The sequence below is a fragment of the Phasianus colchicus genome, chromosome 2 (assembly GCF_987193195.1).
Source record: "Phasianus colchicus chromosome 2, bPhaCol1.hap1.1, whole genome shotgun sequence".
NCBI lineage: Eukaryota > Metazoa > Chordata > Aves > Galliformes > Phasianidae > Phasianus > Phasianus colchicus.
The window spans coordinates 4,722,354-4,736,534 of NC_143437.1; the positions used below are offsets into that span (position 1 = coordinate 4,722,354).

Here is a 14,181-nt window from a genome sequence, read left to right on the forward strand (position 1 = left end):
CTGAGAGGAGCATAACAGAGTATGGAAGCAACAGTGACAAGGACCTCTGGGTGTAAGCTCAACCTCTGAGAAAATGGTGCCTACTGTAAAACATTAGTTTCAAACATAGCCATGCAGCCCTAACAGACCAGAGAGTGTGTGCTGCTAATCCTGCTGGCAGTGGCTAAGGGGAAATTATGGAAAACAGAGCAATGGCAGGCACAAGGTGTGAAGCTGTAGCAGCTGCTGGAACACCTCAGTGCGTGCATGGGAGCTATGTAGCTGGTAGTGCATGCAGTTCCAGTGGCCTCAGCTAAAAAAAGAGTTTTGCAAATGGAGGCTTGAGGCTTCAGCACATGCATCCTGGAGGTCCTGCAGGCCAGGGAGGGCAGAGGGCGGAGGGCAGGGCCCAACCCAGCTCTCCACAAGGTAAATGATGTAGTAGCAGAACAGGGAACCACAGGCCAAGCCCTACTGCTGTGGCACTGTCCCCAGACCGGAGGCTGATGCGGGTGCAAGGAGGAAGGCTGCTTGTGCCACAGCCGCTGGGTGTCAGTGCAGACCCACGCAGCCGGCTCAGCACAAAGACACCCCTCGATACTGTGATGAGGAGCTGGGGGAGTGGTCGGCCTGTCTCACCCAGGCCCTGGGCCCAGATGTCTGTCTGTCCCTCTCCAGACTAGAGCGTGATGTGGGCTAAAACATGGTCCTCCAGCTAAAAGCAGGGAGGTTTGAGACGGAGTTGTAGAAGAGAAGTGCTGTGATCTTGAGCTCCTATTGTGTCTTGCTGCACCTGAATCTCATCCAGGGGTCAGGGGTGCACGGGTCTCAGGGGTGTCCAGGAATGGCTTTGCTTGGGAAAAGTGCTGGCCCAAAGGGATCGATACCCTGTGCAGGACTGGCCATCACAGCAGCACTGAGCAGTGCCTTGTGCCCTGTCTGCTGGGGACAACACTGGACTGCTACAAGGTCTCTTGGTAGTGCTGAAGTGCTGGGGAGAAGTTAGAGGGCATAGTCCCATAGAAGTGAGGTGTGAAAAAGGAGAAAGTGTGGGTTTTTTTCTTCTTTTCAGAGGCACGTTTCTAGCTGGGTGCTGGGATGCCAAAGAAGAGGGCTTCTTGGCTGCTTTCGCTCCAGGATGAAGTAAATCTCAGCACACAGCAAGGTCTCAAGAGGAGGTGGAGAAGCTGCTAAATTAGATGCCTGCCAGGTTGCGTTTAAACCATAATACAACCAGGTTCTGGCACTTACGATGAAAAACATAGGAAAAATGTGACCCCAAAGACAGCGGAAAGCCAGTGCGCATGGAAGAACACATTTCTGGACAGCTCAACTTGTAGGCACGAAGTCAATGTAACATGAAAGGAGAAAATGAAGAGCAGTCTGCATAGCTGAATAAGCAAGGCACATTGAAACAGACTGAGAACAAATGCATAAATTCATCTCTAGAAAAGCCAGCAGGCTGAAGAAACCACGTGGGCTGCAGTACGGATGGAAGCGCTCAAAGGGCATAGGCTGTAAGAAGAGAGCCAGAGAAACCCACCTCCATCACACTGAACATACTCAGGAGGAGCTGCAGGAAAAGGGTGAAGCCTGTCAGCAAGAAACTACACGTGGTGGCTGCAAGAGAGGAAGGCTAGCTGCGGGCTGGGGACCACACAGAGCACTCTGACAGCTCTGAGAAATCATCACAAGGCAGCACAGCCTCAGAGCAGAGAGATGGCTGGAGGTGACAGGTGGCCCAGCAGAGCTGCAACCCCTCAGGGGCTGTCTGAATGTCTGGAGGTTGTCACTGTAGCAGGCTGCCATGGCCTGAGCAGAGAAGTGCCACGTGCCTCCTGGAGGGGACAGAGCATCCCCAAAAGCCCCGGGGTGCCATTGAAGCACCACGTGGATAGGTGGGGATGGTAACTGAGACTGAAAAGCAGAGGGCAAAAGTCAGCTGCTGGGGAGCCCCTGCAAGGGGGTTTGAGGTCCTTGGGAGCAGTCAGCTGCTTGTGGGGAGAGGTAACGGCGATACCCAGCTGAGATCAAACCACGGTGGGTGGAGGTGCTGAGGCAAGGCCAGGCCAGCACAGCCACCACGGCTCCTGCCTCTGACCTGGCTTTCCACATTCACCCGCAGAGCAGCATCCCTCCTCCAACGGGATTTCCTCAGAAGCCCCTGCTGAGATCCCTTAGCAAATGCTCTCAGAGGGCCGGGGCTGTCTTGGATGAAGGGAAAGGCCGCCTTGTGCGTGATGGGCTGCTCAGAGGGAAGGGAGGCTGTGAAGCAGCTGCTCTGACAGCAGGACAGCAGGGCCCTGGGCTGTCCGTCGGGCGCAGAGATGGGCTGGGGCAGGGAGGTAGAAAAGTTGGGTTAAGGCACGAATTGATTTGCTAGTAAAACCAAAAGCTGACGTGACTATCTGCGTATTACTAAGAGGCCTGAGGCTTAACTGCGGATTAAACGCCAAATTTACAAACGCAAGTGAAAAGAAACGATCCAGGAGATCGTTGGCAATCAGGAAAGCGACCCTGAAATCCTTTCGGATAGCAGAGAACGTCAGCGCTGCGCTCGAGACCCACAGCGGCGCGCAGACCCGGCCGGGGGCCGGAGCCCCTTCCCGCAGCCCCGCGCACCCCCCGCCCAGGCCCGCAGGCCCCGTTGCCACGGCAACCCCGCCAACCGGCCGCGCGCCCGGCCGCGCCCCTTGGCGGGCTCGCGCAGGCAGACTCAGGAAGAGGGGCTGCTGCGCGTTAAAGGGCTCGCGGCCACGCCCCGCTCTGTGGCAGCGTTCCCATTGGCCGAGCCTTCCCCAGGCGCCGAGCCCTTTCTCCTTTCGATTGGCTACCGCTCTCCGCGGCCTCCCCCTTCGCCGTTCCGATTGGCCGGCGCCGCCCGAAGCTCCCTCCCCGGGCCTCTCCCTTTCCCCCTTTCCCATTGGCCGTCCTCCCGCCGCAAGGCCGCGCCCCTCCGGCCGCGCTCCGATTGGCCGCGGGCCCGCCCGCCACCGCCCTGCCGCCCTCCGGTTGGCGCTGCGGGGCCGCCGTGTCCCGCCCCGCTCCGCGGGCGCGCGCCGAGGCGGAGGCCGGCGCTGAGGGGTCGGCCCCAGCGCCACCGGCGGCAGCGGGATGGCGGCGGCGGTCGGCGCGTTGGGCTCGGGCCCCGCCGCGGGGCCCCCGGCGGCGGGCGGCGGGGCGACGGCGATGGCGGCGGCCGCGGCGGCGGCGATGGCGGCGGCCGGCCCCGGGCCGGTGCCGGTGCCTATGAACCTCTTCGCGACGTGGGAGATCGACCGCTCGGCGCCCAGCTGCGTGCCCAGGTGAGCCGGGCAGAGCCGACGCCGGAGGGCGCGGAGCGGGGCGGGGGCTCCGGAGGCGGCACCCCGGGGCCCCGGAACCGGACAGCCGTCGCAGGCCGCGGGGGGAGGCCGAGGGGCTCCGGGGCGGCACCGAGGGCCGCTTCGTCACGGAGCCTCGCGCCGAGGGGCGGGGGGAGAAGGGCTTGGGATCCATCCGGGCGCGGTGTCTGCGAGGGGCGTATTCCGGCGCCGCACAAAGAGGGAAGAAGGCATGGTTGCCGCGGGGTGTGAGAGCGGCAGTCCCGGGGGGGGGGAAAGGAAGGGCTCCGGGAGGCGCCGGGCTTCGTCGCGAGGAGCGGCCGTGCCGCCGGGTTGCTCCCGTCGGCGCCGTGCTGCTGCCCGGATCGCCGCACGTGTCGCCGGGCCACCGTGCTGCTGCGGGAGCGGGACGCGGCCGGGCATCGTCGGCCTGTGGGCTGGGCGCGACCGAGGGCGGGCGATGAGCAGCAGGTCGGCTTCCCGCAGAGCGGAGTTGCGGTACGGAGCGGTGAGTTGAAGCACGTGGACGCGTGGTGTTCGGCCGTGCTGGAGAGAGGAGGAGCTGTGACGGACAAGTGGAACGTGTGGGAATAGCGGGGCTGCGTTTTGCTCTGGGCGGTGGGATGCTGGTGGGTGAGTAGAAGGGGTGTGTCCCCGGTGTGGAAGTTGGAAGAAGCTGCTCTTGGGGGGATCGAGCAGCGCACCTCTTCACAAAGATTGCTCCCAGCGGTGTCTCGGTTGCTGCGAGGAGCAGCTATCAGCTCCAGTTTGGAGGAAACTTCTGTGAAGTTAAGCTGGAGTGACATCTCTGGAACATCTCCAAATGCAGCACTTGTTGGTGTGGGTTCAGAGGAGGGCTAAGAGAGTGGAGAAGGGTCTGGAGAACAAGGTGTGTGACAAGCACTGATGGCCCTGGGTTTGCTCAGCGCAGAGCAGAGGAGCTGAGGGGAGGCCCGATGGCAGCTGCAGCTCTCCCGGAGCGGAGGGCAGCGCTGAGCTCTGCTGTCTGTGTGGCAACAGGGCTGAGGGAACGGCATTGAGCTGTCAGGGGAGGGCAGGTGGGGGTGAGGGAAAGGCTGTGCCCCAGAGGGCGGTGGGCATGGCACAGGCTGCCCAGGGCAGTGGGCACGGCCCCGATGCCGGAGCTCAGGGAGCGCTGGGACACCGCTCTGACATTGGGGCTGGGGGTGCTGTGTGGGGCCAGGGGTTGGACTTTGATCCTTGGGGTCCCTTCCAGCTTTGGAGATTCCCTGTTTCTATTATTCTGTGGGAAGTAATTGATGGAAGCTGGCTCCCTTCAGAGGCCTCAGCTCCAGCATGGCATGCAGCAGCACCCGTGGAATCAGTAGGGTCTGGAGAAGTCCCATCAGGCCCTGTGAGCAGTGTGGAGCTGCTGCTGCTGTGTTCCTTCATGGTCTGTGTCCTGACCTTTCCTGTATGAGCAGACTGTAGGGAAGCCCCTTCTATGTGGGTGGCTGTGAAACAAAAGGAAGACCCAGCCCCACATCTGAGCTGGGTTAGTGGTGACCCTGTATGCCATGCTCACTGATGGCTCACCCATGTTTTCACTTTCTGGTCTGCTTGTGTAATTCATTAGTTCTGATGTGATGTTCTTCCAGGCAGAAACTCCTCTGTGCTGTCCCATTGCCCAGCACAGGCGGTCTCTGGTCTGTACTGTGCTTTGGGAGTGGTAGTGGTGGCAAAACAATATCCATTCAAGGGTAATAATCCTTCTCCCTTGGGCTTTTCTGTCTGTTATGCATGAGTAGCCTTGATTTTCCCAGCCCTGTTTTTTATGCTGCACGATATACTTTGCTGTTTTTCTAGACTGGATATAAGTTGTTGCTGTTGCTGGGCTCCATCCTAAGCATTTCATTTCCACAGTTGCCACTGGATCAGCCTTTGTGGGGCTGTGCTGTTTGACTGTCAATGCAGGACTGTCAAAGGGTTGCACCTGAGCCTTGAGGATTTCAGGGAGGCAATTTGGACTGGTAGGGGTTGGCACTATGAAGTGTAAGCCTGGATGTACCAAAATTGCTCAGTGCTGTGATTGCAAGACTTGCAGTGTGTTTTAGGAAGATCTTGGTTCCATAAGGTGAACTGTAGGGCACAATGGAAGTCTCTTCTACTGGATTTCTTATGTGCCAGTGAGCAAAGTCACCATTTAGTTTGGGATTTTGCTTGTGAGCTGCCTTGCCCTCCAAGCAGGGGTATCTTGGCCTTTCTTGTACCGCTGAAGGGCTGTAGCCAGTTCTTGCTGTACACAAAGTGCAAGAAATGAACCAGGGCTTTGCCAAAATGACATGTCTGTCTGCATCAAAGCAGTGTCTTACTGTGCTTTCATTGTTTCATGTGCTAGTACATCTGGAAAAAAAATGTGTGAAAGGACTTTGTGCAAAGATGCTTTGAGTCTTGTTCTTTCTAAGTAGTGGTTAATGGACTGCTTTTCCTTTTACCCCCTTTAATATCTGAGAGCCCAGAGGTGCACGATCCTAGGGAATTAGGAAACAAGATAAGACTGCCTGTTGGTGTTTGTTCTTGCTCCTTTTCCATGACACAGCTGCTGTGTTCAGTGTTATGTGGATGTTGTTTCAGTGATAAGTCATCGCGTTTCTAATCGGAGCTAAGAGCTACAAGTCTTGTTTTGACTAATGCATTAGTGTAGTTGAGCTCAGATTGCAAAGGCAGATTCTACCTGTGCTGACTGTGCTGTGAATGGTGCCAGGAGGCACGGGTGTGTTGCTTTTAGACTGGAATAACTCCTAGCTTGGTACAACATATGAGTTCAAGCCAGCCAGCCTTGCTGCCACCTTCACAGTGTGCTCAGATAGTTAGAAGAGCCTGGACCTGGAAAAGCACATTGATTAGGAGAAGCAGTGGCTTGGGTTGATTCTGTGAGACGTGTTTCAGAAGATGCTCTGAATTCTCTTACATTCAAACTTGCAAGTGCATGTTTTGGAAAGTTATGGTGTTGTCTTGGAAGGGCAGTGATCTTTGCAAATACAACTGGAGATATAGGCACAGGCTGCAGTGATCTTTCCAAGTGCTGAGAGTCACATGTCCTCCTCACTTGCATGGCTCTGAGGTCCTGTTGGACACCTTGCCATGGGAGGTGGGTGTGTTTCCTGCGTGCAGCTGGCCACAGGCCTCTCTTTGCCCAAAGCACAAAAGCCTTGCTGCCAGCCCCAGTGTTCCTTTAGGGAACAATCTCACTCCAGCTGGAATAACAAGCGTTTGCCTGTGATGTTCTTGAGCAGTTATCCTGGATAAATTGAGGATTTTCATGGTGAACTTCCAACTCCAGGGAAAGCTGCTGTCTGGGTAAGCTACACCCCTGGGAGCACTAAGTGGTTCCGGATCACTCCTTACAAAGGCACCAGGATGCCACGGCAGCACGGCGCAGCTCCGGGCAGGGAGAGCTTGGGAGAGGCCATGGTTCCGTGCAAGGAAGCAGACTCTTGTAACTGGTGCTGCTTGCCATGTTTGAATTACGATTTCCTCTTAGTCCTATATAGAAAACAAAATGTTCTAAACGGCCGTCTGATTGCTTGTTATTCTTAATATTGTGGGTTTGGCTGCGAGCCTGCAAATATGTCTGAAATGCTGTCCACTGTCTGTCACTGCCTGTGCCTTGTCCGTCACTGAGCACTCTTGGGATTTCTGCTCTGTGCTGTGCTTCCCATCTGAGCGTATGCTAATTGGGCTGCTGCTGCTACTCCATCTTTCTGCTCATTAGTGGAACCCGGGATGAGCATCCCCTGCCAGGATGATTGATTGGGGTCGGGGAGGGGGGGCGGGGAAATGCGTGCTCCTTTCAGAATAATAATCTTGCCTTTCCTGAAGGCTTCGTGTTATTTGGAGTACCTGCTGTGCTGCCTCCCAGCTTTGCTCACCGGGGTTTCATTGACCAGGCTGCGTTAGCTCTGTTATCTGGTTGCTCATCAGATACGTTGTGTTGTGTTCCTATTGCGCTGGTAGGCACCGAGCGCTCGTTCCGCTTCCTCTGGCGTATTCAGTTATTTGTGACCACCAGCAGCTACACAATGCACACCCTCCTCCGAGATGGAGACTGCCTTTCTCCCTGGGAGCTGTGGGGTGCTTTGGTGTGTTCCTGTGCAGTGTGGGATGGTCCCGGATGAGATGGAACACGTGTCTGCTGTCAACTTGACAAGTCATTTCCCAAAAAGAGCCGGAGGTGAAAACCATCCCGTTTTGATATTGTCCCAGCTGAGCACAGCAGTGCTGTTGTCTGAGCACCTCTAGTTCTTCTCTTTCAGCACCCCGGGTGATAGGGGAGCTTTTTGAACTGCATCAAAGCTGTTTTCTCCGTGCGCTTTTTTTTTTTTTCTGCTTCACTGGCAATGGATGAGATTAAGGGGAGCTGCAGCCTTTCAGGTACCTCAATGCATCACAGCCGTGGTTGTGGAGACCACTCTCTGCTCTGCAGTGTGATTCATCCTCTGTGCACGCAGCCCAAAATTACATGGTATTTTCTTGCAGGCCCGTTGCGATGCAATCACTGTTATGATTTGCTGCCCATTGTCATCTCTCAAGAGTTTGCTATTCCTCCCATCTCATGGTCTAACCTAACGTGGGATTCTGCTCAGTAAATGAAAACTGTTGTGTTCTGGTTTTCCTGGGTCCTCTTTATTGTCTTCTTCATGCTAATTTTTTTTTTTTTTTTTTTTTTTACACTTTCACTGCATGTCCTTCTTACCCTGTTTCTTGTTCCACAGTGTGAGCATGTCTCAAGTAACATGAGGGATCCAAAGCCAATGCACATGGGATAGTTGCTTGTACAAAAACCACCCAGGTTAAGTGCTGATCTGTGTATTTAAACTGGTTTTCTGTGTCTGTGATAACTGCATTCTCTTCATTACAGGCAGTTTGGGATAATGGCTGAACTCCCTGCTTAGGTTCCATTTTGCATAACTGAAGAATACTCGCAGTTAGCTGTTGTGCTGTTACAGTGCTAAAAGGGTTAGCAAGACCAATCCCATTGTAAAAGCTCCTGCTACTCGTTGTCCTTTAACACTTTTCTCTACCAGGGAAGAATCAGGATTATAGAATCATTAAGATTGGAAAAGTCTTCCAGGATCATCAGGTCCAACCATTGACCCATCGCCGCCATGCACACTAAACCATGTCCTTCAGTGCCACACTGGGGACATCCAAGGAGATAGGAGGCTGTCCCAGGGGCCACTGAATGTCCCAGGACGTGGACATCTCAGAGGCTTCAAAGATATCCCAGATGATGTGGGGACAGTGGGACATCCAAGTGGACATGAGGATATTAGAGGAGCCATGGGCAAGCGTGAGGAGGTCTGGGACACCTGAGTGTTTGCAGGGACATCTTAAGGGCCCCACCAGGGATGTCTAATGAGAAACGTGGCCAACCAAGGCCCCCCCAGTGTCTACCTTCACCTGGAGCTGTGCATACTAGCTGCAGAAGTGGATGTCTCAGGCACAGATGAGGTTGGCACTTTCACTAGTGCAGTGATCACGCAATCATCAGCTTGGGACTCTTCTCCAGCACCAATCACATTCATCCAAAATGTCTCCCTATTAATTCTGCTGCCTGATTTTTCAGTAGAGCTTCAAGTAGTGTCTCTGAATCCATATTATTTACATAGGCATTTTTAGGTGTACATAGATACGTTTTTATAATAGCTCCCTTTCATTTGTTCTGCTTTTTTCCTGCATTCCTTTAGCTATCTTCTAGTAGTCTGCTGTGTTTTTCCCCCACCTTATTTATACAGCTATGTTCATCTCATTGCTCCTTTCCCTCAAAGGCCCTGCATGCTCCTGCTGATAATCATGGCACTGTACTTGCTTCTGTGTGATTGAGTAGTCCCTAGTTATGTTCTGTTTTCCAGGTAGTTGGCTTGTATTGTCAATTTAGGGGCTGCTACTTGTGGCCATATCTTATTATTGTTTGCCTTTTATTTTTTATTCTTTTCTGGTTTCTAGGCTGGTTTTTAATAGCCTTGATTTTCTTTCTCTGCGAGTGAGTTTCAGGCTTTTCCCTCTTAGACTTGCACCTATGTTGCAAAGTACTTGTTGCTGCATCTTATGCACATGCATATTTTTTCCTCCTGTAGATAAGGCTGCAAGTGTTGTTTTTGTAATCACTTGCTTCCTGGTGGTGGTTAATTCATTGACACATTTTATTTTGGCCTGGAGACACTGCAAGCAAACTGTTCAGCGACAGACATGGTGTTGGGCTGCTAGTGCTCTAGCTGCATTTGCACCGTGCTCTCAGCTCAGCTGGCAGTGCAGCATCTTTTCCTAAAAGTCTTGGGTTTGGGGACTGCAGTTCTGCTCTGTTAGCAGACAGAAAGCTTTAAAACCTGTTACTTCTGCAAAAAAAAATCTGTGATTTTAGCCATACTGCTCCAAAAAATCTGTGATTTTAGCCGTACTGCTCCGTTTATCACTTACTGTAGCTGTGCTGAATGTACTGCACCAAACTTCCACTTTCTTTTTTCTATCTGTCCTGCATCTGCGTTTGGGTAACAACTTCCAAACAGCTGGAAGTTGGAAGCAATGTCCTTTTTTGTTGCCCATAAGAAAACAATGGAAAAGTTGCTGCAACACGCAGCCGTACCACTGCCTGATTGTTCAGTGAGCTCTTCCTAATGCTTCATGCAACAGCAATGAATTTTGTCATGTGCATTTTGTTAACCAAGTTACTTATTTGAAATGGAGCAGGAAGATGACCTTGCAGTTGGATGCTGAAGCGAGGCTTGGATACAGATCTGTGGGAAGGTTTGGGAGCACGGTGTGGACTTCCTGCTGAGATTTTAAGCTCCATTTGTGCTGAGGAAAGACGTTGCTCGTGGTAGGGGCAATTAATATCTGCGCTGCGTGCAGTGGAGCATGAGAGAGGCTAATGGCAGTGTGCTGCACGCGGTGTGCTCCGGGACAGGCTGTCTGGGCACATCGCAGGCCTTCCTCAGGAGATGCCTCTTGACAATGTGCTTATTATCTGGAAATCAGCGTGTGTGACAGGAGGCGCCGGGAGGCTGCGTGCCCTGGTGTGGTGGATGCTGCCTGATGCACTGTAATGAAGCGCTGCCTGCTCCATAGGGGCTGTGCTCCAGGCTCCGGTTAGAAACAGCAAAGGGGAAGCAGAGGTGAAGTGATTCATCCAACAGCTAAGAAGTAGTGGAGAACAGGGATTAAATTTCCCTTCTCTGCCTGCACAAGATCTTAACTCTAAATTACTCCTTCTGTAAAAGTGGTGCAGCCTCGCGGTAGCAGAGCCTGGGGGACACGGTTATGTCACTGCAGCTCTCCTGTGCACGTGGCAGGGCAGCAGGGTTCTGTCTGCTTTGCCCTCAATTAATTCTCCTTTTTGATTTTTCTTTCCAGTTCCCAAATGTTTGGGTGTTGTCAATAATGGCAAATGAGTCTTAGCCTCGCATAGGAAACTACTGAAAGCTACGACTGCTGGCCTTGAGCACCTGCAGGGATGGGGCGTCCGGAACTTATCTGAAACTGAAGAAAGGGAGAAGGCAGCCTGCAAGGAGTTGATACAACTGCAGGAAAGGGGGTGGGAGGGAACGTTGTATTTTCAGGCTAAGCTGTTTCATGCCTAGCAGTAGTTTAAGCACAATTTGAGTGGATTTTTTTTTTTTTCCCAGTGATGCATCTGTGTGGGTATTTAATGTGAAAGGATGCAGAGTGATGGGAGAATGGTTCCAAGGCACCCGGTTTCATTCATCCTTTGCGCAGCAAAGCGTGCTCGCTCTGCACGCAGAGGTAGAGGTGCCTGCAAGCCAGTGGGATGAGAAGTGTCAGCTCTGTGCAGGCAGAGCAAGCAGCCCTAAGCACTGCTCTTAGGCAGCTGGGGGGAGGGTTTTAACACCTCCCTCGCCTGCCTTGTCGTTTCTGCCTGTTCAGAGCCCGGCCGAGAGGAGGGAAAGGAAATCTCTTAACCTTATTATTGATTGTGAATACAGTAAGCAATCCAATTACCACCATCCTTTAATCCTGACACCACTGGACCCCAATTAGAAGTCTCGGTTTTGTACCCCTGCAGGTTAGGATGTGGTGTCTGTGAAGGATGCCACCAAAGCACTCTGTGCCTGGAGGAACTGGGAGGTGTGGGGCTTCACACCCAGTGCCTGCAGTTTGTCCAAGGAGTGTGAGAGCTGCTGGCCCCAACGTGCTGGCCTCTCTTGTTGAGCAATTCTTCACAGATCTAAGTGGCCTTTGGGAGATGTTGGGATTTTTTAAGCAGATCCTGATTGTTTTATCATTTTGAGAAGAAGAATCTTGAAAAATGTGTTCCAAAGAGCACTTCTGCCACTGTGGCTGTGATTATTTCTCCTCTCCGTAGTCAACAGAGCTGTGAAATCTGGAAAAGGCAGAGCTGCAGACTCTGGTAGCACGTAGCCGTGGCAGGGGAGCAGTGCTTAATGGGTGAGATGCAGAAAAGCAAAAGTTGTTGGGAATGGGATGGCAGAAGCAGCTGGCATCTACCCACAGAAGACAGAGCAGTTAGATGCTGGCCATCAGAAGATCTTGTTTCCTCTTCTGAAACATGATGAGGCACTTGTGGCTCATCCTCATGGCAGTGCCAGCACTCCTGTTGACATGAATATGAATAGACTTGGGGTCCCCAGTGACAAAAGATTAATAACTCTGCTTAATTACAACCTACTTTTTTTCCTGGTACTGTGAATGTGAATGACTTTTCAAGGAGAGCTGGCTGTGGGATGTGCAGGGTGTTGGAACTCTTTGGAAGAAGGCAACCCTAAGTAGATCAAGGTTTAAAATCCAGGGTAGCTTTGATCAAGCCATCTGTTCTAGTAAACGTTGATAGAAGCTCCATGAGTGATCAGCCTGGACACCCTTCTATGTAACCTCCTGTAGGGAACCTGCCTGAGCAGGAGGTTGGACTTGATGATTTTCAGAGGTCCTTTCCAAACTCTATGATTCTGTGAGTGCAGCTGTTGTGATTTCAAGCCAAACAGCTCTCTGTTGAGTTGAGAAGCACTCAGTGTTGTCCACTCCTGGGGTGGTTACAGGCTCAGCTGTCCAGATGGAGCCATGTCTACAGAGCATCTTCCTCTCAATAGCTGGCAGCACTGTGAGAGGTCGTAAAGGGAAACGTGGCGTTAATGTGTTGTTTTGCCAGCAGTAGTTATATGATGGTACAGATAAAGCATGTGAGGTTTTAGAATTAAATTCCCTTCCAGTGCAGAAATCAATTCAGTCCAATGCAGAGCAAATGCTGCTGACAGAGCTCTAGGAGGAGCCCGGATTGTCAATAATGCAGATTAATTGATGTCTGATGTGATAAATCTGGCCAAGCAATAGGGTGAAGACTGAGATGGAGTCTCTCAGCAGCAGCAGGTAGTGAGAAAAGGAATCTAAAATAAATAAAATGTTTGGGGGAAAAAAAAAGAAGAATCTTCTGGTGATCACGTGAGGGTTTTTAGGACTACGTTTGAGTGCCCCAGCTCTTGATTCTTGGCTAACTGTATAAAGTGAAGCCACTGAAAGAGAAATAGTTCCTTTCTGGAGTTGAGAGCTCATCTCTCACTGCCTGAAAGGAGGCTTTCAAACAGTTTCTTTCCTTGTTTTGCAATAGTAATTTGTCGTGCAAGATGTGTGATGCGTGTTCTGCAGAGCATCTGTTGCTCTTCAGAGATGTAATCAAAATAGGTGTGCTCACACACACACAAGAACAGGGAGCAAACAACCCCCTTTGGCAGGAACACGTTGAAAGTGCTTGCATTGCAAAGGACCTTTGAATTTCAGGTCTGAGGGAAGTCGTTTTTTCTGACCAAGTCCAAAGCCATTTTCTAACTGTATAAAGTGCAACAGGGGCACAAGCCCTTGGGATTTTCTTAGGTTCTGTCTCATACGCAGAGTTCTCAGGCTTTTCTCTGTTTCCTAAACGTGCAGGTTGTGTAATGGGCAGGAGATGCTGAGTGGGAGCCAGCCATTTGCACTCACTGTTTCTCTTCCCTCTATATTTGCAGATTTTGCACTACCTGAAGATTTCCTACATTTCAGCCTTCCTGTTTGGGATTAGATAAAACGGGTAATGAGGGGATGGAGTCTGTTTTATGCCTAGTCACATTCTTGTGCATGGACAGGCTGTGGTGTCTGGGAGGAGAAGAAGCTACTGAGCAAACTGCTCACTGAGTAGGTCTGCGGATGGCATCATGGAGCAGCTGGTAGGAACATGGTAGTAAAGTGAGCAGGTGAGTGAGAAATAAGGTAGTGGGGAGTTTTTCAGGCCTGGGAGTGTGGAAGAGGTTGGCTGTGACTGGCTAAAAGAGCTTTTCAGGAAGCCTTCTGTTGCACTTAAAGTACAGCCACTGCCAATCACAGATCTCCTGGCGATGGTTTTAATGTGCTGTCTGAACATCTACAGCCAGGAACACAAAGGTTTGCTGAGTTTTCACCCCATTAATAACGAGTTGCCCATGTGGAAGGCATACACATGGAAAATTCACCTAAGCTGAATGCTTCCTTACCTGCTGAATACCTTCCTTACCTTCCTTACCTGTTTCCTTACCTGCTCCCTTACCTGCTCCCTTACCTTGGGGAGTGAAGCTTATGAGCCCTCTTGCAATAAAAATGCAAGCCCACAGTGAATGCCCTTTAAATATATCTGCTCAAGCATGGCTTCTTTTTTCATCTCTAGTGAAGGGACGTCAGGGCCTAGAAAAACATCTTGCTCTTCCATGTGGGCACACCTGAAAACAGAAGCATTTAGAGTTGCTGGGGGCTCGTGGGGCAGCTCTCTTTCCCACCCACCTTTCTTTCCTATCTTCTCAGAAGTCGATGTTTGCTTTCTGTTGTGTTGCCAGTGGGAGGTTTCCTTTAAAGCTTTGTGATTCTTAATGCAGACTTCGGC

The 14,181-nt window shown here is 51.9% G+C and overlaps 1 protein-coding gene across 3 annotated transcripts in view; it reads left to right on the plus strand.

The window, feature by feature from the left end:
• The first annotated feature begins 3,093 nt into the window (after nt 1–3,093).
• Nucleotides 3,094–14,181, plus strand: part of LOC116235292 (phosphofurin acidic cluster sorting protein 1-like) — a 43,423-nt gene continuing 32,335 nt past the window's right edge. For 2 of the 3 annotated variants that reach the window (XM_031603336.2, XM_090134611.1), the window contains exon 1: nt 3,094–3,284. In XM_031603336.2, coding sequence (XP_031459196.2) covers nt 3,094–3,284 — 191 coding nt within the window. The remainder of the gene's footprint in view (nt 3,285–14,181) is intronic. The other variant, XM_090134610.1, reaches the window with a different exon arrangement.